This window comes from Hippopotamus amphibius, chromosome 9 (genome assembly GCF_030028045.1).
Source record: "Hippopotamus amphibius kiboko isolate mHipAmp2 chromosome 9, mHipAmp2.hap2, whole genome shotgun sequence".
In the NCBI taxonomy this organism is placed as follows: Eukaryota; Metazoa; Chordata; class Mammalia; order Artiodactyla; family Hippopotamidae; genus Hippopotamus; species Hippopotamus amphibius.
In genome coordinates this window covers 12,120,080-12,140,138 of record NC_080194.1, presented here as the reverse complement: position 1 = coordinate 12,140,138, position 20,059 = coordinate 12,120,080, and the positions used below count along the sequence as shown (strand labels likewise).

The window sequence follows — 20,059 nt, the reverse complement described above, 5'->3', positions numbered from 1 at the left end:
CAGTGGGTTTGAGCATCTTAGTTAATTTAGTTAATTATTCTACATCAGGAGCAAGCCAACCTTTTGTCGCTTGTTTATACTCTGCCGTGGTGGGGAGACTTCATTGACTTTTACTGTCTTTTTGTTGTGGAGATTAACTGATATAATCTGGCAAACATCAGCAGCGCCTGTCACATAGTAGACACTCGAATAGGGGGAGCAAAAAGGCTGAATTTTCTTCCTGTGTATTTTAGACTATTAAGATCATTTATAACTTGTCAACGTTTTGCTTCTCTGTGTTTTTTAAAAGGCACGTTTTTCTCTGCGTAATCTGTGGCAAAGGAAAAATAACGCAGCACTTGAGAGGATGACTGCTGGTTATCCTTAAATGCAGAATCAGTGTTTGCATTTATTCCAAATTCTATCAGTCCTTCAGGTGTACACAACATTAACATTAGGGTATGGCAAAACTTTATTTTGCACAGAGGAACTCAGTCCAGGATTTCTGATTATTTTTTAAGAGCAGAGAGCATATTCACAGAGTTCAAAACCCCACCCAGCAGGGCCTACGCGATGCCTCAACAAAACTGGCAGGCCACCAACAGCCGCCTCCCAGGGCACCCTGAAAGATGCTGATAAGCTGAGGCAAGAGTCACGTCCGGGTCCTCGCGGGCCCAGCCCTAGGTTCATTAATCCCGGGCTTTGGGGGTCGGAGGCGCGGAGCTCCGCTCCTTTCCCCACCCCTCCCCAATCTCTCCGCTACAGGAGTCCCTGCTCCTCGCCCCTATTTGGCTTCCAATCCCATCTCTCCTGGCGCCCGAGAGACCAGTCAGGAGGCGACCCTGCTAAGGGGGCGGGGCGAGGGGCGGAGCCGAGCGGCGGAGCCTGAAGTCGCGTTCCTCAGCCGCTGCGCTGTAGACGAGCGAACCGAGGCGGCCTGCGACCTTGCGCAGCGCCGGGCAGGCACGATGGCAGACGACCGGGATCCAGCCACCGACCAGATGAAGCTCTGGAAGGAGAAGCGGGGCTCGCAGGTACACCCTGCGCTCTCGAGCCAGCCCTACGGTCCGCGCGGAAAGCTGGGTGTCGGCGAGTAACGGCCCCCGCTTGCCCAGCGCGGCGGGGGTGGTGGTGGTGGAGGGAGGGCTGTACCACCGCTGTGTGTGTGTGTGTGTGTGTGTGTGTGTGTGTGTGTCGCCCGCGGGCAGGAGGAGAGGGGGTTCCGGGGCGGGGCGGGGCGCAGCGGGCCTGCAGGATGTGTCGCGGGCCCCGGGGGGCGGGTGGTTGGCCCGTGGCCCTGCGCCTTGGCCAGCTGGGACAGAGGTCGCGGCTTGAGGCAGGAGCGAAGGCTCATGGGGAAAGAGGCAGAGAGCTGCAGCTGCAAGAAAGGAAGTGAGGCGGGAAGTGGGAACAGGCTCTAGCCTTGCCCTTGCTCAAACAATAACTACCAGCTTTCATATTTGTGGGGTACGGGGGCGGGGAGAGGGGCAGGGACCGTGTGTTATCATCTCGACGTCCCCAGCACCGTACACACAGCATTACACGACTACATAAAAAGCTTTTTACACCCATGATTTCTTTTGCACTTAAAAACATCAAGTCTAGCATTTTAGAGCTACAAGTGACCTTAGTGCTTAATGCGTTTATTTACACGTATGCTTGGAGTGCCAGCATGTACTAGGCACAGTGCTGGGATGCGTGGTGCAAATTCCAGTGAGGGCAGAATGGCGCCATGGAGAACCTCCAAAGTCCAGTGTGGGAGACAGGACAGATAAACAAATGATTACCACGCAGTGTGGTGAGGGCGCTAATATAGGTTATCTGCAGAGTGTAAAGGGAGTGACCGACTGGGCTGGCAGGCTTCTCAGAGCAGGTGACATCTGAACAAGTGCTTTAAAGATGAGTAGGACTTCAGCCCAGCAGTGGTGGGCCAGGCATTCCTGGCCTGTACCCTGGGGTGCAGAGCCTTAAAGGGCATCTCTGAGAGGTTGGATGGGATGAGAGCGCTTCTGTTTTGAGTCTTCTTTTGTTAAATTGGCCCAGAGAGTCTGAGGGACTTGCCCAGTTCCCATGTGAGCTGGTTAATGGCAGAGAGAGGACTAGAGTCATGCTTTCCTCATCTTGTCTAGTGCTTTCTTAAAACCGGTCTAGTATTCATGAACTAGTATTAATGCTGAATGCCCATGGGTTGCCTTATAGTTCCCTGTTTGTGAGAAGACTGCCATTCTCTTCTGAGGGCCTGGAAAATCTCTTTTCTCACTTTGTTCCTTACTATATGCTACTAGGGTATTTAGTTTTTCATGAGTTCTTAGTCAAAGTGAACCAGAGAGACTTAGCATCTTATCAGTCAAGGACCAGGGGCTAGAAAGTAGCAGAGTCAAGATTAGAACTCAGCTTCTTGGGGCCAGGACTCTCTCCATACCCAGTAGTTGTTGCATCCTGGTTCACATGGAGGTTTTCATGAATGCTTGGTGAATTGAAAAAAATGTGAACAGTGTAGTGAGTTTTTCATAAAACAAAATTTATTCTTTTTAAAGGACTCCCCTGAGAACAGCTTGCTTCTTGTTTGGGAGAATCATTAACTGTTGTTAAGTCATTAAGACCTTACTGATGGTTTGCTCTACACGGTCGCCCATGTGAGAAGCAGCTGGCCTACAAAGCACGTCTGTAATTTGGGGACTCCTTGTTGAAATACTGCTGTCTCCTCTGCCCATGCGCCTCAGTGCACTGTTTATGTTGTTCTGATTGGCAGTCACATTGATGTCTTGTTTTTCCTCACTTGAGCTGCTCTGAATGAAAACTGCTTATTTCTTTGAGGTGACCCCCACCAAAGGAATTTTGCATATGTCACATAGCCTTTGTAATTTTCTAGTGCTTTCTTCTGAAAATTTTCAAACATTCAGAAAAGTGGGAAGAATTGTGTGGTGTATGCCCATATGTCCACCACCTTTTTTTTTTGCTTTGCTTTACATCTTTTATTACATGTTGTTCCGTCTGTCTATCCCTTCATACATCCCTTAACCTGTTTTTTAGACGTGCACTTCAGAGTAAGTTGTAGACATTAGTAAGTTTGACCCCTAAACACTAAGCATGCAGATTAACAGAATTCAATGTTTATTTACGTTTTTAAGGAAGTATACAAATATTAAGTGCACCATTCTATACTTTTTGGAAAGTGTAAACACCTGCGAATCCGGTTCCTTTATCAAGATACAGAATGTTCTTAGGAGCCTGGAATGTTCTCTCATGCTGTTTTCCAGTCTTTTCCTGCAACCCCTGCAGTCTTGCCCCAGGCAACCACTGTTGATTTTCCTTTTTAATCATCGACTTATGTGCTTTTTTGTGTAATGCTGCTTTCATTCAGCAAATATGTTTTAAAATTTTAAAAAAGGATTCATTCACATCCTTGCCTGTATCCTTGGTTCTTTTTATTGCTGAGTAGTATTCTGTTGTGTGATTAGACCACCACGTGTTTATCCTGTTGCTGGGCACCTGGGCTCTTTCCAGTGTGTGGCTGTTATGAATAAAGGTTCTATGAAGAGTCTTATACAAGTCTTTTGGTGCACATATGCTTTTATTTTTCTTAAAAAAGTACCTATGAGTAGAATTGCTGGGTAAGTGAATAAGGTAAGTGAATGTCTTATGAGAAACTCGCAAGCCTTTTTCCAATGTGTTTGGACCATTTTACACTTCCATCAACAGTGTTTGAGAGGTCCAATTGCTTCACATCCTGCCATGTTTTGATATTGCCGTTCTTTTACTTTTAGCCATTCTGGGAGGTAAGAAGTGGTATTTGCATTGCTCTGATGAACAGTGACACTGAGCATCTTTTCATGTGCTTATTTGACCATTGGTATATATATATTTTTTGATATATCTGTTCACATCTTTTGTCCTTTAAAACATTGGACTGTTACTATCCTTGATTCATAGCCCATATTTTAAGTACAATCATGTGTGAGCTAAGTGCTGCAATAATATTATACATCCCAAAGTGTATAATGGCATAAACATATTAGAAGTTTCTTTCTTTCTTACACGATGCCAAAGTGATCTGAGGTTGAAGAAGGTTGTGGTGAGTACTCTGTGGCCCACAGTTATTGAGGCTGCAGGCTGAAGGAGGCTTCCTCTTTGTCAACACATGGTTTCTTAATGTTGCCTTCCACATCACTCTGTAGGCACAGAAGGTTAAGAGCATGGAGGAGAGTGTGAGGGAGGTTTAGAGGCCAGGCTGGAAGTGGTGTAGGTCACTTCTACTCACATTCCATTGTCTAGCACCCTGTCAGATGGTCACACCTACTGTGAGGGAGGCTGGGAAACACAGTCTACCTCTGTGCCTAGGTAGCCAACCCTACTACATTGTACCCAAACATACATTCCATGTGGTGACAGCCTAGCCATTTTCTTGTGATGTGGTGATGGGCAAACAGACATAATGTCTTTTGAAAGGGTATGTCATGTTACTTTCTGACTTTAAGATATTCTTTCTGTTAGAAAATTATGATAGTAAAGGGTGGTTTCTTTTTTTTTGTTTAACCTCCACTTGATTGGCAAATGGTTTTTTTTAATAAGTGGGAAGCTCTGTATCAGAATCCCGCCTTCCACTCCCCAATTTGTTTTTATTTTTTCTGGACTTGTGAGAGCTTTAAGTTATGAAACTACTGTTGGAGGGCACCCTGCTATCTCCTCCCTCAAGCACTAAGTGCTGCATGTCAAGCTGGATGTCTCCTCCTTTGGAACCAGTGTCAGCCAGCGTCAGTGCAATTTATTGGGAGTCTCTCCTTGTGGGAATATTTTGTTGCTGACAAGTGAATTGGGACCTTTGAGAACTTTAATAAGCGCGTGATGAATCAAATAGGCATGACTTGGATCTTGTTAAAAATCTTTATTTTTCTTTCTCTCACAATACATTGAGGGGAGGGCGGTGGTTCCCTGGTATTCCTAGTCACTCTGAATGGAACTTAGATGGAAACATTGTTGTTTATTGCTTAGAATGCCATTCCCTCCGGCTTTGGGATACTTAGGGTACTTAGTATCTTCTCATCCCTTAAAAACTGCAGAATTTGAGCATTTCAAGCCTTACCTTTTTCAACAGTTCCTTTATTACTTGGGAGAGAGGTTGGGTCTTAGCCTATCCATTCCTGTCAATGAGTCATAAGACAGAGCCTTTGAGGGTTTATGTATTTTTTAGGGTAACTTGATAATAACTGCATTGATGTAATGCTACCAGCATTCGGGCTGGAGAAGGGGTAGCTAACTTCTTGTGCACATGTGCTTTCATTTCTTGTGGGAACTACCTAGGTGTGGGATTCATGGGACAGAGTGTGGCAGGAAGAGAGACAGAAAGACATTAGGAGAAGTTGAATTAAAATTTCTGAGCTTTCACTTCTATTACCCAATATCTAAACTACTCCATATTTTTTTCCAGGTAAGAAAAGAGAGGCTCGTTGTGAGACGTAAAACAAGCAAATATTTATTTTTGTTTATTTCCTCATTTTTGTTCCTCATTTGCTTTCTGGTACTCTGACTACTGTAGTTTCTACTACAAAGAGAAAAGGAATCTTTTACATTTGTGAATCAGTTATCCTTTTTTTTTTTATAAACTTATTTATTTATTTATTTATTTACTTATTTAATTGGCTGTGTTGGGTCTTTTTTGCTGTGCATGGGCTTTCTTTAGCTGCGGTGAGTGGGGGCTACTCTTCATTGTGGTGTGCGGGCTCCTCATTGCTGTGGCTTCTCTTGTTGCAGAGCATGGGCTCTAGGCGCGTGGGCTTCAGTAGTTGCAGTACATGGGCTCAATAGTTGTGGCTCACGGGCTCTAAAGCGCAGGCTCAATAGTTATGGCGCACGGGCTTGGTTGCTCTGCGGCATGTGGGATCTTCTCGGAGCAGGGATCGAACCCGTGTCCCCTGCATTGGCAGGCAGATTCTTAACCACTGCGCCACCTAGGAAGCCCCTGTCCTTCATTTTTTGAGCCTTTCTCTCCTCTTATTCTCTACTTTTTTGAAAAATTGAAGGGCTAGAGCAATTCTCAGTGCTATCAGACTTGTTTAGTAAAGTCGGTTTCAAGACAGAGAAAATGTCTTTTGCAATAGCTATTCTGTGTATTTTCAAGGTTTTATTTTTGGTGGGATTATTCTAATTGTTTGCTAATTATTGAAGCCAGTAGCAGTGCATTTTGACCATATCTTGCTGGAAACATGGACAACTCACCAAGAAGACAGGAAAAATCATTAGCAACTACTATGACCTGTTTCCTCTTGTACAAAATAATACAAAAGAACCTTGCTTGAAAAAGAAGCATTTCCCATCTGGGTGAGGGAAGAGGTGTGTTCAGTCAGTCTGTGCACAGTGGTCCAACCATGTGACCTTGAAGTCCAACATTTATCTTCCTTGTAAAAGGCTACTTGTTAATTTTTTCTGAAATTAAAACTATCCACTAGAATCTAAAAAAAAATGATACAGATACAAATGAACTTATGTACAGAACAGAAATAGACTCACAGACATAGAAAGCAAATTTATGGTTAACAAAGGGGAGAGTGGGGGGGGGGAGAGGGATAAATCAGGAGTTTGGGAGTACCATATGCTGTATAGCACTGCATAGCACAGGGAACTATACTCAATATCTTGTAATAACCTATAATGGAAAGGAATCTAAAAAATATATATATATGAATCACTTTGCTGTATACCTGAAACTAACACAACATTGTAAATCAACTATGTTTCAATAAAAATTTTTAAACAAAGCACCGCTGATAGAACCCATCCAGACCTACTTTAAAAAAAAATGATTACTAATAAAGTTGGATTAATATCTACAAAAACAAAACCAACACCAAAACAACTACCCACTAGATCTCCTCCCTGGGATCCTTGGAATCATTTTTGATTGTCTTTAGGCATTTGCCCCCCCTGCCCCCACTCAGTTCAGTTTGAAGGACAGGCAGTTCTGCGCTTGCCTGTGAGGTCTTATTGTTCCTTGCACGGTGCATTGTTGTCAGCCTAAGGCCGTAACCCTAGCAGTTAGCACACTGCTGAGATGGCCCGTCTTGGTTCTTTTTTTTTTTAATTAATTTATTGGCTGCATTGGGTCTTTGTTGCTGTGCACGGGCTTTCTCTAGTTGTGGCGAGCGGGGGCTACTCTTCATTGCAGTGCACAGACTTCTCATTTTGGTGGCCTCTGTTGTTGTGCAGCACGGGCTTCTAGGCGCACAGGCTTCAGTAGTTGTGGCTTGCGGGCTTAGTTGCTCTGCGGCACGTGGAATCCTCCCAGACCAGGGCTCGAACCCGCGTCCCCTGCCTTGGCAGGAGGATTCTTAACCACTACACCACCAGGGAAGCCCCCCCCCCCCCCCCCAATTTGCTTCTTGATGAAGAGCACAGTTTGATTTTTTTTTCTTCCATTTATTGGATTTCACTGTTTCCATTATCCATTACTCAGTGTTTTATTGAACGGAACTTCTCCAAGCAGATGGTATAGAATAACTTGGGCAGTTAGGAAAGTAGAATGAAAACTCTTCTCGCCTCTTGAACTTAGAAAGACAAACTTCTTGATTTACAATGAGGCACCCGCTGGCTTAACTGTGATGAAGTCAATTTACGGGATGAAGTATATCCTGGTGATGAAGTCTCCACTCAGAGCCCAGAAAGCATAGTTTTCAATGTATCAAGCAGTCAGGAAAATCTCCCCGTGTTGGCAGTTCATTGATTTTGTGCCTGAGAACCCTCTCAGTGTGATGTGGTATTGAGGTGTCACTCTCTGATGTTTAACAAGGATTTAAGGTGAACATAAAAAGCACATCAGACTCGGTCCAGGATGCAGAAGTAAATGGCCTACGTGGAAGCTAGGGTTTTCCACTTTTTCTAGCGGCAGTAAGCCCTCTCTGGGCAGGAGCCAGTGTTAATCACCTGATCTGCTGTATATTTTGAGTACAGTGCTGAATTCACCTGCTCTTTGTCTTGACGGAATGTGTTAATACAGGAGGAGTATTTAGCACAGAGCCTGCTCAGAGTTACCACTCACGGACGCTGCAGCCCCCTGTTTCTCTTCCTTCTTTCAGCTTCTCTCTTATTTCTTTTCTTCGACATTTCTCTTTGATTCTTCATGGGAAAAAGAAAAAACAACTTTATATTGTGGAAAATTTCAGGGAGGATGGTATAATAAACCTCCAGGTGCCCTGTCTCTCAGCTTCAATAATGAATTTCTGTCCCACCGACACTACCCCCCCCCGACCCCATTCATTTTTTTGAAGCAAATGGCAGGCATTGTATAATTTCATCGGTAAATATTTTAGGGTGCATCTCCGAAAGATAAGACTTCTTTAACCATACTGTGGTCACAGCTACAAAATGAACAGTAATACCTCACATCCTCACATTTCCAAGTAGCATGGTCCGTTTCCCAGCTTGTCTACGTGCAAAAAAGGGTTTCCATGCAGCCTGAGACTGCTGTCCTTAGAAAGGCCTACTTGCAAGGTTGGCCCTTAGCGGGCAGCTGGACCTTGGCTTTCTGGAGGGTTCCCACCACCCTAGCTGATAAGAGTGGCTCATGGTGCCTAAGCCATTTGTGCACACAGTGTGGTTTATGCTGAACACCTGCGTTCCTTCTGGGAGTCAGAGGGTGCCTCCACGATCAGCCCCCAGTACAAACCCTGGGCCCCGAGTCTCTAAGGAGCTTCCCTGCTAGACAGCATTTCACTTGCTGGGGAATTAGGTGTGTCCTGTGTGACTCCACTGGGAGAGGACTCTTGGAAGCTTGCGGTGGTTTCCTCTGTACTTCATGTACCTTTTCTCTGTGCTCATTCTGCTTTGTATTGAAATGCTGTGATAAATTATGGCCTGAGTATGGCTAGATGCTGAGTTCTGTGAGTCTTTGGGAATCACCGAAACTGGGGGTAGTTTTGGGAATCCCTGATACTGTCTCTCTCTTTTTTTAAATACTTTAAATTCAAATACTTTAAATTCAAATCCAGATGCAAATAAAGTTTATGCACTGCATGGATTGATGTCTCTTAAGTCCATCTTTCTCCTCCCTAGGGTGGTTGTAAACGAAGCTTACGGTGGTTTATCGAGTCGGTGAGGGGTCAGGCTTTACAGTCAGACAGGGTTCAAACTGAGGCTTGACCACTGGGCAGGTAACTTCACCTCCCTCCCCTTTGGTTTCCCATATTGAAAATGAGATAGTTCTCTTTACCTTGCAGTGTTGCTGTGAGAATTAATTTATCTAAAACATGTGTATGGGACTTCCCTGGTGGTCCAGTGGTTAAGACTCTGCTTCCAATGCAGGGATGCGGGGGGTGCAGATTCGATACTAAGATCCCACATGCTGCTTGGCGCAGCCAGAAAATTAAACAAACAAATAAACAAACAAAAATATGTGTAAATTAATACATGTCAATTACCCAGTGTGTGGAATACGTGCAGGAGATGTTAGCTGTGTTGTTTTGAGAGGTGCTTAGTGTGTGGTTAAGATTTGGGTCCTTGAGCCAGTCTGCTTGCATTCAGGTTCAGCTTCTGCCCCATTCTAGGTGGGTGGCCTTGAGCAAGTTGTGTAACTTCTCTGTGCCTCAGTTTCCGCTTCTGTATAACGGAGGTTATCGTAGTCCTCCTTAGCTCAGAGAGGTGGATTAAATGTGATAACCTGAGTAAAGAGTTTAGAACAGTGTCTGCAGAGCAAGCTGATATTTGTTGTTTGGGCTTGAGCGTGTCTAGTAAGTAAGGCCTCTCACACACACGTCGCACGCCTAAGCTGACAGAGTGGCAGGGAGTCAATGGGATGAGAGGAGGTCCAGAACCCCGTTTGTGATCAGGAGGCTTGACTGGAGAATGTGGCTTAGGAGTTCTGGCCAAGAGGGCCTGCTGAGACCGCTCCCCTGAGTTGAATTTATTTACTCCTTGTGTTTAGGCAGCTCTGGAGATTACCAGAGGGATGGGTGCTGCCTGTGGCGACTGCTTTCCAAAGGGGAGAGCGTGGGGCCCTGTGTAGGCCTGGGTCCCTTTCCCAAACTGCCCCATCAGGGACGTCTCCCCACTTCCTTGGGTCCGGGCAAGAGGCCCGGAGCACCTCACTGTCATTCGCCTCCCTGCCAAGAAATTTGAGGGCCAGGACTGTCTTTGGTTTTCTGTACATGGGTGTGTTGTAGGCAGTGACTTACTAGAAAATACTAGGTATATTCTGCATTGATCTCTCAGAATATAAAGCTGTTATTATAATTCCATTGGATTGAAAGTTAGGGACAGTTCGTGTTACTATTCTTTTTCAATTTAAAAAAGGAAGACTAAGATAATTAGTAAGTTCTTGGAAATTCTGTGAGCAGAGGGCACTGATCAGTGGAAACTATGTTGGTAAAATATTTCACCAGAGAAAGCCAACATGACTCCTCCCAGGGAAAACTCTTCATCCGTGTCTTAGTTTGAGCCAACAAATGTGAACAGCGAAGCCAAAGTGGGATTTTACTTTAACTTTGAGTCCCTTTTTCTAATCATGGTGCCAGTTTTTAGCCAGGCCAAAGTACTTCTTTGCTAATTTCTGCAGCAGTTTTTATAACAAGTTTGTCTAAAGGTGATTGATCGGAATATGAAGTTATAAGTTCACATATTTCCCTTTTATTTTTTGGAGGGGTGGTATAGGGAGAGGCATAGACTATTGTTGCCTCCTCCTCCTTTTTAGAAATAATCTTTCTTGGCCGTTTCATATTGGTCCATGGTTTAATTCATTCCCGTGTTGAATCCACAGCACCGGTTGTGCACTTGTTGGTCACCGAGCACTGTGGCAGGTGTCAGGGCTATAGATGCAAAACGAGTGTGCTGTCTAGAAAGGAAAAGCCGTAAAGTACACAGGCAATTATAATATCTATTCTGTGGGGCACAAGAAGATGCCCTTGGCCCAGCTCACAGCGTGGCATGGGCAGAGCAGGAAGAGCAGTCCAGGAGAAGCACGTGTGAATGTCATGAAGAATTGACAGCTACCGATGCTGCTTTTCCAGAGAGGGAACTCTTAGAATTGTCCAGCAACAGAACAGCTTAAAAAAAAATTCTAGTTCTAAAGTGACCTTGCACCGAGTTTAAAACAAAGCAAAACAAAAACCTATAATCATCAAGTTGGCAGATGTATTTTTTCCCTTCCATACTTGTTACATGTGGCAGGTAAACGTGTGCCACCACATTGAAATCTGTGTAAAGTTACTTACATTCTCTGAGCATGTGGCATCACCCATTAAATGGGAGTAATGACATTTATCTCACTGGGCTGTTGGGAGGCTTGAATGAAGGTCGCTAAAATAGGGCCTTGCATGTGGCAGGCGCTCGAGAAATGGTCGTTACAAAGGGAAATGAGAAACGACGTACAGTTCTGTCGAGTGCATTGATTCTGTGTTTGTCCTTTCTGGTTAGCTTTGGACCAGCAGTAACCACCCTCCATCATATCCCTAGAGAAGGCCCAGAGCTTGCGTCATGGGATGTTGTTTCTTTTGTGTGATGCTTGTGAAAATCGGGCACAGGCTACAGGACATGGTTGTGTTATGGTTTTACTGGCACTCACTGTCCTCAGGAGCCCTCTGTCCACCTTCCTCCAAGACTGCAGACCTGTACCGTTGTGTGTGCAGAACACAGGGCTGGTTCTTGCCAGGCTCTGTGGTCTATGGGCACAGGGAGGGCAGGGACTATGGCTGGTGAGTGAGTGAGTGTTGAAATGAGTCTCCTGAGGGGCCCTTGTTCCAAATCCACGCCCCGCCCTCCTGCACCTGCCACCCCACCCCTACCATCCAGCCTGCAGAGGGGTCCACCTTGGGACTGTTGAACTTCTAATGTGACCCAGGTGCACTATGGCTGCTTTTTGTGCCCTTGACCTGCAGACACGCTCTGACTTATTTTTCCCTCCAGCCCTTTCTCTGCCAGCCCCTGGCTGAAGTCTGCCATCCTGCTGCTCTCATCACTGCTGCCAGGTGCTTGCTGCCTGTGCTGTTTGTAGACTTTCATTTCTTCCTCTTCTCCCCTCCTTTATCTCCTCCCCTGTCCCCATCACCTCTGCCCTTCTCAGCTTGTGCAGGGAGGGGCTTCATCTGACTCTGCTCATCTAAACGGGTATCATCTTCCAAGTCTTGCCATTCTGGGACATTTTGGTCACTGCTTGCAGCCCTGGAGGGCTGGTTTTCACTGCTCTCTACTTCAAATTCAAAATTATTCTAAATGCTTGGGAATCCTGGAAGTTTGACTCAAACAAAAATAAAAACAAATTGTATCCACACTGGGGTTGATTGCAGTGCTCACTGCATGGAACTGGCTTTTCTCAGAAATGATTTTTTAAAATTTGCTTCCCATGGTCCATTTCCCAGCCCCACCCTCAGTTTATTTAGTAAAGCTTCATCGTGTTAACTCTCTCCATCTCAGCAAACGTACTGCGTCCTTCTTCTCCTCTAGTAAATACTGTTGTCTTTGCTTAAAGTCAGTTTCTCTTATCTGGTGTTGCCCTAAACACCTCCTGAAGTCAGGCATCTTTCCCCACCTAGTCTGCCCACTGGCCTGCTTTCTGTCTTGCTGACCATGTGGAAGCTTTTCCTGCCACACTTGTTTTAAAGGCAAATTGCATATCCATTATCTCGTGTGAGGAAAGGTGTTAAAAGTGAGGACAATTGGTCTATTAGACCAGGGAATTAGAAGTGATGCAGAATGCTGCATTTGTAACTTATAAATGCAGGTTTCACTTCTCCAGGGGGTGGGTGTTATGGAGGAGATTCCTGCATTGGGTGGGAGGGAGGCCCAGTGGTGGCAACATTCCACGATTCGGTGTCACATGGTGAGACCATCTCATCCTTTACTTCTTCACTTGTTCATTCACTCATCCAGCTTAGTCTGCATCTGTGCGAGCTGGTCGTGAGGTGGGTATCTTGTGATGTGGTCTCACTTGTTTCTCAGCAGCAGCTCCTCCCCGTACTAGGGATGCAGGGATGTAAATGATACTCTGACCTGTTTGCCTTTCCTTCTACTGAGCTTGGTATTCTCTCTCATACTCTTCTCCCTTACGGGAATTTACTCTCCACCCCCAGCCGTTTTTAGATTTCCTTTAGTGCCTTGTTTATATGATGAAAAGAGCATGTAAAGGGTGGACAGACTTAGTTTACTCAGACTTTTTATGATTTTAATTGTAGATCATCCAAAAGCTTTAGGTTAGGGGCGGTTAATCCTGGCCTCACTTAGGAATCACCTGGAGAGCTCAAAAAAATCCTAGACTAATTCTATCAGTAATCTCTAGTGGCATGGCCAGGCATCCCCCTGGAGAGTTTTAAAGAGCTCCCAGGTGATTGCAGTGACAGCCAAGGTTGAAAAATCAAGGTTTTAGGTTTAAACTAAAGGTGAAGTTGTGCAATTTCACTCTTCCTTTTTCTGATTCATTTTCTAGTTTTGATTTTAAACCAGCATACAGTGTCACACATATTAGCACATGTGTGTCTTCAAAAGAGGGTGGTATGATTGGGTGGCAACCATAGACTGGACACCTAAACTTTCATATGTAGTTTGGAAGGGTTTGCGCCGGAAGGGTAAGGGTTAAGGTGAGAGAGTCTGGAAGGATGCGATGTATCTATCATGGTTTCTAGAAAAATAAAGTCAGAAATGCTTTGTTTCTGGTATCAGGTCACTTTCTCATGGCCAGTACAGCAGTAACATCTATATGCCAAGTGTGTGGCCTCATTCTGTGTATATTCAGTTCTTTTAATCCATGTGTTAACTCTGGAAGGAGGTTATTTTTTGTCCATTTTGCAGATGAAAAATCGACTTAGAAATAATAAGTAACTTGCTGGTAGCCACACATCTGGCAATTGGCAGGGCTGGGAGTTGAACCCACCCAGCTGGAGGTAGCTTAGCTCTGCTTCACCCACACATCTGCCCTGATCTCCCAGTAACCAGGGGAGGTCGTGGGAGAGACAGTTGGCTGTCGTCAAAAGCAGGGTGTGACCACAGAACAAGATGAAGCTGGGAGCTGCCGAGGATCATGTGGGGCTTAAAAACGCTGCCCCCACCCTAGAGAAGGGACGGCTGAGAGGCTTCTGATGTAATGGAAATGGGAGAATTGGGTGGATAAAAACTAATTCTTTATTACCGTAAAACAACCTATCTCATCTCAGAGACATTTGGCATCTTTAGAAAATGAATACTATAATCTTACCAGTAACTGTTTATTTTCAGTGACAACAAAAGCCACTGACTTTTTTTTTTTTTTTCTGAGTTGAGGTGTTGCAAATAACTGGTATACATTGCTTGGGAGAAATGAATGTACTGTACAGGGTGACCTGCCTTGACATCTACAGCAAGCAGGAAGCATTTTTAAGATCTGAGTAAAGCGTTTACAGGGGTAGCCTCTGGGGACCATTGTCTCACTATTAGTTTGAACATTCAGTGTTAAGCCCACGTGATCCCTTTTGGGAGGGATCCCTACCTGGGGTTTCCTGTGTGGAGCCCAGCGGCTGTACCTGGAGCAGGGGTGAAGCAAGTTGGTGAGTTACTTAGCCATCTTCCTGCTAGAAGGAAGATTTCTGAAGATTTTTAAAGGTTTCTGAATCTGCCAGAGCAGATATTTCTTAGCCTTTCTTAGGATTTCTGCGACCTGACTATAAATTTCAGGCAATTGCATATTTTGTAGTATTTCAGTACTTCTGACACAGGAAATTTTAAAAGAATTTGGGTAGAAGGTATAAAAAATGCAAAATGATGTGCCCTGTGACAGTGGAAATTAAGGGTGCGCTCGTACTGATTCTCTTGTACTCTTTTCCTCTCATGTTCACTTAGAAAGCCGATGTCCTGACCACCGGAGCTGGTAATCCAGTAGGAGATAAACTCAATGTTCTTACAGTAGGGCCCCGTGGGCCCCTTCTTGTTCAGGATGTGGTTTTCACTGATGAAATGGCTCACTTTGACCGGGAGAGAATTCCTGAGAGAGTCGTGCATGCCAAAGGAGCAGGTGAGAGCTCTGTTTATTTGTTATAAAAGGTCTGTTTCATAACACCTGGGTTAAAAATTACTTCTCAAAGGATCAAAGTGCCAAATCTCCATTCCTGGGAGAAAGGAAAAGATGTCCATCAGTAGAGGAGTCAGTAATTAAATGATGGTTATTTCCCCGGATTGCACACTACATGTAAAATACTTTATTTTGCTGAAAATAAAAGTAATCTTCCTATTATTCCATTATGCAGTTTAGTGAAGAAGTAAAAGTATGGAAATACAGACACAGACATACTATAATTGTAGTTAGATTTAGATGGTGCACTTAACTGGATAAATAATGGAAAGAACTGGGCAAAATTGACGACCGTTGTGTTAGTGTGGTGGGTTTGTGGTGATTTTTCCTTTTTGTCCAAAACTTCTGTAAAACCTTTATCTTGGTTTTATTACAGAAAGGAAAGATGGGGTGGTGTTCAAAGGAAAGCTAAAAACTCAATAGGAAAAACAAAGCTTGATAGAAAGGAAGAAGTAGTTTTGTTTTAGCTGCTTTCTTGGACTCCCAGTTAGGACTTCCCAATTTCTTTATTTCCTCTTCCATCGTCTCCATCTTTTTTTGCATGGCTTTTCCATTATGATTTTGATATGCTGTTCAGTTTGTTGTTTGGCTTTGTGGCAACCTTCCTAAGTGCTCAATCTTTTTTTCCCTGTGTTTTCTCCCCCCCTGTTCTTTTCCTCCTAGGTCTTGCTTCTACTTCAGAGGCCTCTCAGGCCCTGTGTCCTTGTGGCAACCTTGACTAGTTCCTTCTGGTCCCACTCATCTCCTCCTCTTTGGCTCCAGCTGTGTAGCACTCAGCTTAGCACTGAGTGACCTAGGGCTTTGCATTTTGCTCTCATCATCTTGTGTTTGGCTATCTCCCCTTCTCCCATCATACTGGAAGCTCCCCGAAGGCCAGTGCTGAGCCACTGGTTTCTGTCTTCACCTGGATGCCTATTGAGGGCCTGGTGGCACGGGTGATGGTCTTGTGATGAGGATTTCTATGTCTTTCTCCTTAGGGGCTTTTGGCTACTTTGAGGTCACACATGACATTACCAGATACTCCAAGGCAAAGGTGTTTGAGCACGTTGGAAAGAGGACGCCCATCGCAGTTCGCTTCTCCACTGTTGGTAAGTCGGTCTGTTGCATTACTGGTGTTGCTTAATTCAACCCTGTATCTTCTCTGGGGCATTTATAACTTAATTTCAAGAAAAAACTGACTAGGCAATAGGAAATAAGAAGTTCTCCAAATTATAGCAAGGTTTTACATTAGAAAAAATATTTTAAGGCAGGTAGGAAGTTACTTATAATTCCACTTGTTGAGGTCTTGGGAAATCACGCTGAGGCAGAAGCCACCTCTGCAGTTCTGTGACATTTGGAAAGAATTTCTTCCTACAAGTGGTTTCCTCAGACGGAAGCGTAAAGTGGGGATCTTACTCAATAGCCACGATAACAACTGCCCTTTACTAGGAATTAATTCTGTGCCATCCATGGTTGGTACTTTACTGACATTGTTTATAATCTGTCGATCTACTTTGCAAGGTGGGTTTATTTCTCTTTCAGAGAGAGTAAGTGATTTTTTCATGTTACAGATCTAGTAAGAGAGCTATCAGACTACATCTCAGCACGCCACAATGCCTGATTAATTCTGTTTCTGCATGAGTCTGTGTTTGTGCATTTTTAAAATACTGTGAAATGCAAAAATAAATGAAATTAAGTATAAGAATTTATGTTTTGACTCATTTTCTTAATATTAACCTCACAGTTTTGACACTCATTCTTTGTTCACTACCTTAATCTTCATAATTATTCTCTTCCCTTATTTTAATTTAAAATATAATTACCTGTTTGAACAAAGCTATCTTATTATGTTAAGTGGATAATCTTTTCAGCTGTCATTATATATACTCTCTCATTTCTCTCAATTAATTCTTTTGTTTACTTTTTAATCTGAGTTAGCTGGTGGGTAGTAGAAATAATAAACCAGGCATTTAAATACCTAATTTACTTCTAGAAAATGAATTGGAAAGGATAGACCCCAATGCTTCTTTATGACTTTAGGCTTCTTGGATGCAAAGTACTCTGGTGGAGGGTTCACTTTTCTCGTTTGAATCTTCTAGCTGGAGAATCGGGCTCTGCTGACACAGTTCGTGACCCTCGAGGGTTTGCAGTGAAATTTTACACGGAGGATGGTAATTGGGATCTTGTTGGAAATAACACCCCCATTTTCTTCATCAGGGATGCCTTATTGGTAGGTGATGAAGAATTTTGCACTCTGCAGATATTTGTTGATTTAAATTGATTTCAAACACTCTGTATAGATTGGCATTTGAGGAGAAACCCTGGGAAAAGCAGAAAGAAGAGAATTTGGATTGGCTGGATTGCCTTGAAAAATTTTTTTTCTTTTTTCTTTTTTTAAAATTTATTTATTTATTGGCTGTGTTGGGTCTTCGTTGCTTTCTCTAGTTGTGGTGAGCAGGGGCTACTCTTCATTTTGCTGCGTGGGCTTCTCATTGCGGTGCCTTCTCTCGTTGCAGAGCACGGGCTCTAGGTGCGTGGGCTTCAGTAGTTGTGGCACATGGCCTCAATAGTTGTGGCTCACCGGCTCTAGAGTGCAGGCTCAGTCAGTAGCTGTGGCACAGGGCTTAGCTGCTGCGCGGAAGGTGGGATCTTCCTGGATCAGGGATGGAACCCGTGTCCCCTGCATTGGCAGGTGGATTCTTAGCCACTGCACCACCAGAGAAGTCCCGAAAAATGTTTTTTCTGTATTTAGTATCTTTTTATAAGGTCAAATAACAATTATCATTGGTCTTAGTTTGGCATTTTGGAACTTGCTGATTTTATGGGGATAGTCCAGTTTTCCTTCCAGAGCTTGGAAGATGAATGAAAAGAGGCAATCTGCTCTAGAAACATGTAGAGGGTAAATTTCATTTTAGGGTTTTGCAGCTTAAAGTTCTAGGATTATATTGTTCAAAATGATAATCTGTAAACCTAGCATTAGGCAATGTATAAGACACCATCATTCCTGTAAACTTAATTTTTGGATTTTTTTTCTCTCTTTTTCCATTTAGTTTCCGTCTTTTATCCACAGCCAAAAGAGAAACCCTCAGACGCACCTAAAGGATCCGGATATGGTCTGGGACTTCTGGAGCCTACGTCCTGAGTCTCTGCATCAGGTGGGAACACCTCTTTTTTCACTATGTCATGTCACCTGATATGGAACTGTTAATTATGCCTGGTACACTTTTCTCCAGTTTTGGCTGTTATTTAGGAATTGGTTTTTGACTTTCTTTTTGGGAGGCTTCCTCAGATTTCTTGATCCTTGAAGAATTTTATAGTGACTGATTTTCTTAATCGTTCCCCATTCATAGACCTTACGTGATGCTAGAGCCATGATGAATTGATATTTAGGAATATTAAGGATTAAAGTTTCTAGTAGGAGGTAGAATTCTTTGTATTAGGGAAATGAGGGGAAAGTAGTACCAAACAAATTTTCTATGAAATTAAAATTTGCATAACAGGTTCGGCTAGTTTTCAGATTTGTTTTAGCGTTTCTTTATAGAATTTTGAGCCATGAGGTTAATGATTTATATATCATTCTGTTTTAAAATTCTTCAGTCTGTCATTCTTTTACAAATGGTAACCCTTCCTGAGGGTGCTTGGCTAATATGTTCCATGTCATTAGGGGCTGTTTCTGGAAACTTAGAACTGTCTTAAAAATATAAGATGTTTTGCTTTAGACTGAAAAATGTTACACTTTATTTTCCTGTTTCTTAGGTTTCCTTCCTGTTCAGTGATCGAGGGATTCCAGATGGACACAGGCACATGAATGGGTATGGGTCTCATACGTTCAAGCTGGTGAATGCGAAAGGAGAGGCAGTGTATTGCAAATTCCATTATAAGGTACATGTTGCCTTTGGGTGCGTCTCCTTACTTCTCTGGAGGACTGGGCAGGAATCAAGGCCTCCCCACCCTAGCCTCGCCTCCTTGCCTCCTTGCCCCCCGCCCCCCGCCCCCGCCGAGGATGACGAGTGTTGATCTGGTTGATTAGGACCGTGACTGTTTTTTTGGCCGCTGCCTGAGTGAGCAGACTCACGCTACCCAGTGAGGAGAACTGTGTGTAGTCTCTCTTTGATTTCTTCATGTGGCTGGAGGGTAAGAGCACACAGCCACTATCAATAGTCAAGCTTTCTTTTTCTGGACCCTGGGAGCTCTACCAGAAATATTTGGGAAAATGCTCATTTTGTGCAGGCTCTCTGGTTTAATATTTCTGGTGCTGGCAGGTGCCTGTTGATATTTTTTTCCTCCCTGGAGAAGGAAGATCTAAGGTTTTGAATCAAAGGTAAAGAGATAATACAGGCCTCCAAGCTAGGTAAAAGGAAATTCCTACTGGTTTAGCCTAGGGTTCTTTGTTGGAGTTTCGAGCCAAGTGTTAGTAAAGTGTTTTATTGCTTTGCCTCTGAGTACATTGTTCTGAGCACAGATACTTTCAGGGTCCAGGAGGGGATTAAGACAGAACTGGGGCATTTCTATCTGTAATACCAATCTCACTCTCATTTTCAACATCTGATGCTATCCTTCCAAATACATTTCTCCTAACTTTTTAATTCATCCATCCATTTTTAAGGATTTATTGAGGATATATTATGAACAAGGCACATACAAAACTCAGTTACAAATGTCAGGAAACAAAAATTCTGATTTTTTTCCTTTCATAATTGAGATTTTATTGGCTGTTTTGGGGATCAGTACACAGACATTTCAATTTGTATGCAATTCTTAACATATGTACCAAAAATCTAAAAAGATCATTCAGTTGTGATTTTTTCTAAACAATTTTTTCAGTGACTTTCCAGCTTAAAATTTGGAGGCAAATTTTCCTTAATGGAATATCAAGTACCAGTGTCTTCAAATGTTGACATAAGTCCCACTAATTCACAATTAAGTGTCGTATACACTACATGCTCGAATTTTCAATGTTCATAGCACATTAACAAAGTTACTAGGAAAACTGGACTACCACTACCAAAGATGTTACAGAGTGCATAAAATTCTGACAAGGAGAGCTAAGATCAAGGAGTGGTTTGCTTTAGGAAACAATTC

At 43.5% G+C, this 20,059-nt stretch overlaps 1 protein-coding gene across 1 annotated transcript in view; it reads left to right on the top strand.

Annotated features, from left to right (window-relative positions):
• The first annotated feature begins 855 nt into the window (after positions 1-855).
• CAT (catalase) overlaps positions 856-20,059 on the top strand; it is a 39,564-nt gene continuing 20,360 nt past the window's right edge. Inside the window, exons 1-6 of the mRNA XM_057750094.1 lie at positions 856-1,013; positions 14,770-14,941; positions 15,976-16,086; positions 17,077-17,207; positions 18,028-18,132; positions 18,734-18,859. Of these exons, the coding sequence (XP_057606077.1) occupies positions 948-1,013; positions 14,770-14,941; positions 15,976-16,086; positions 17,077-17,207; positions 18,028-18,132; positions 18,734-18,859 (711 nt within the window). The 5' untranslated portion in view covers positions 856-947. The remainder of the gene's footprint in view (positions 1,014-14,769; positions 14,942-15,975; positions 16,087-17,076; positions 17,208-18,027; positions 18,133-18,733; positions 18,860-20,059) is intronic.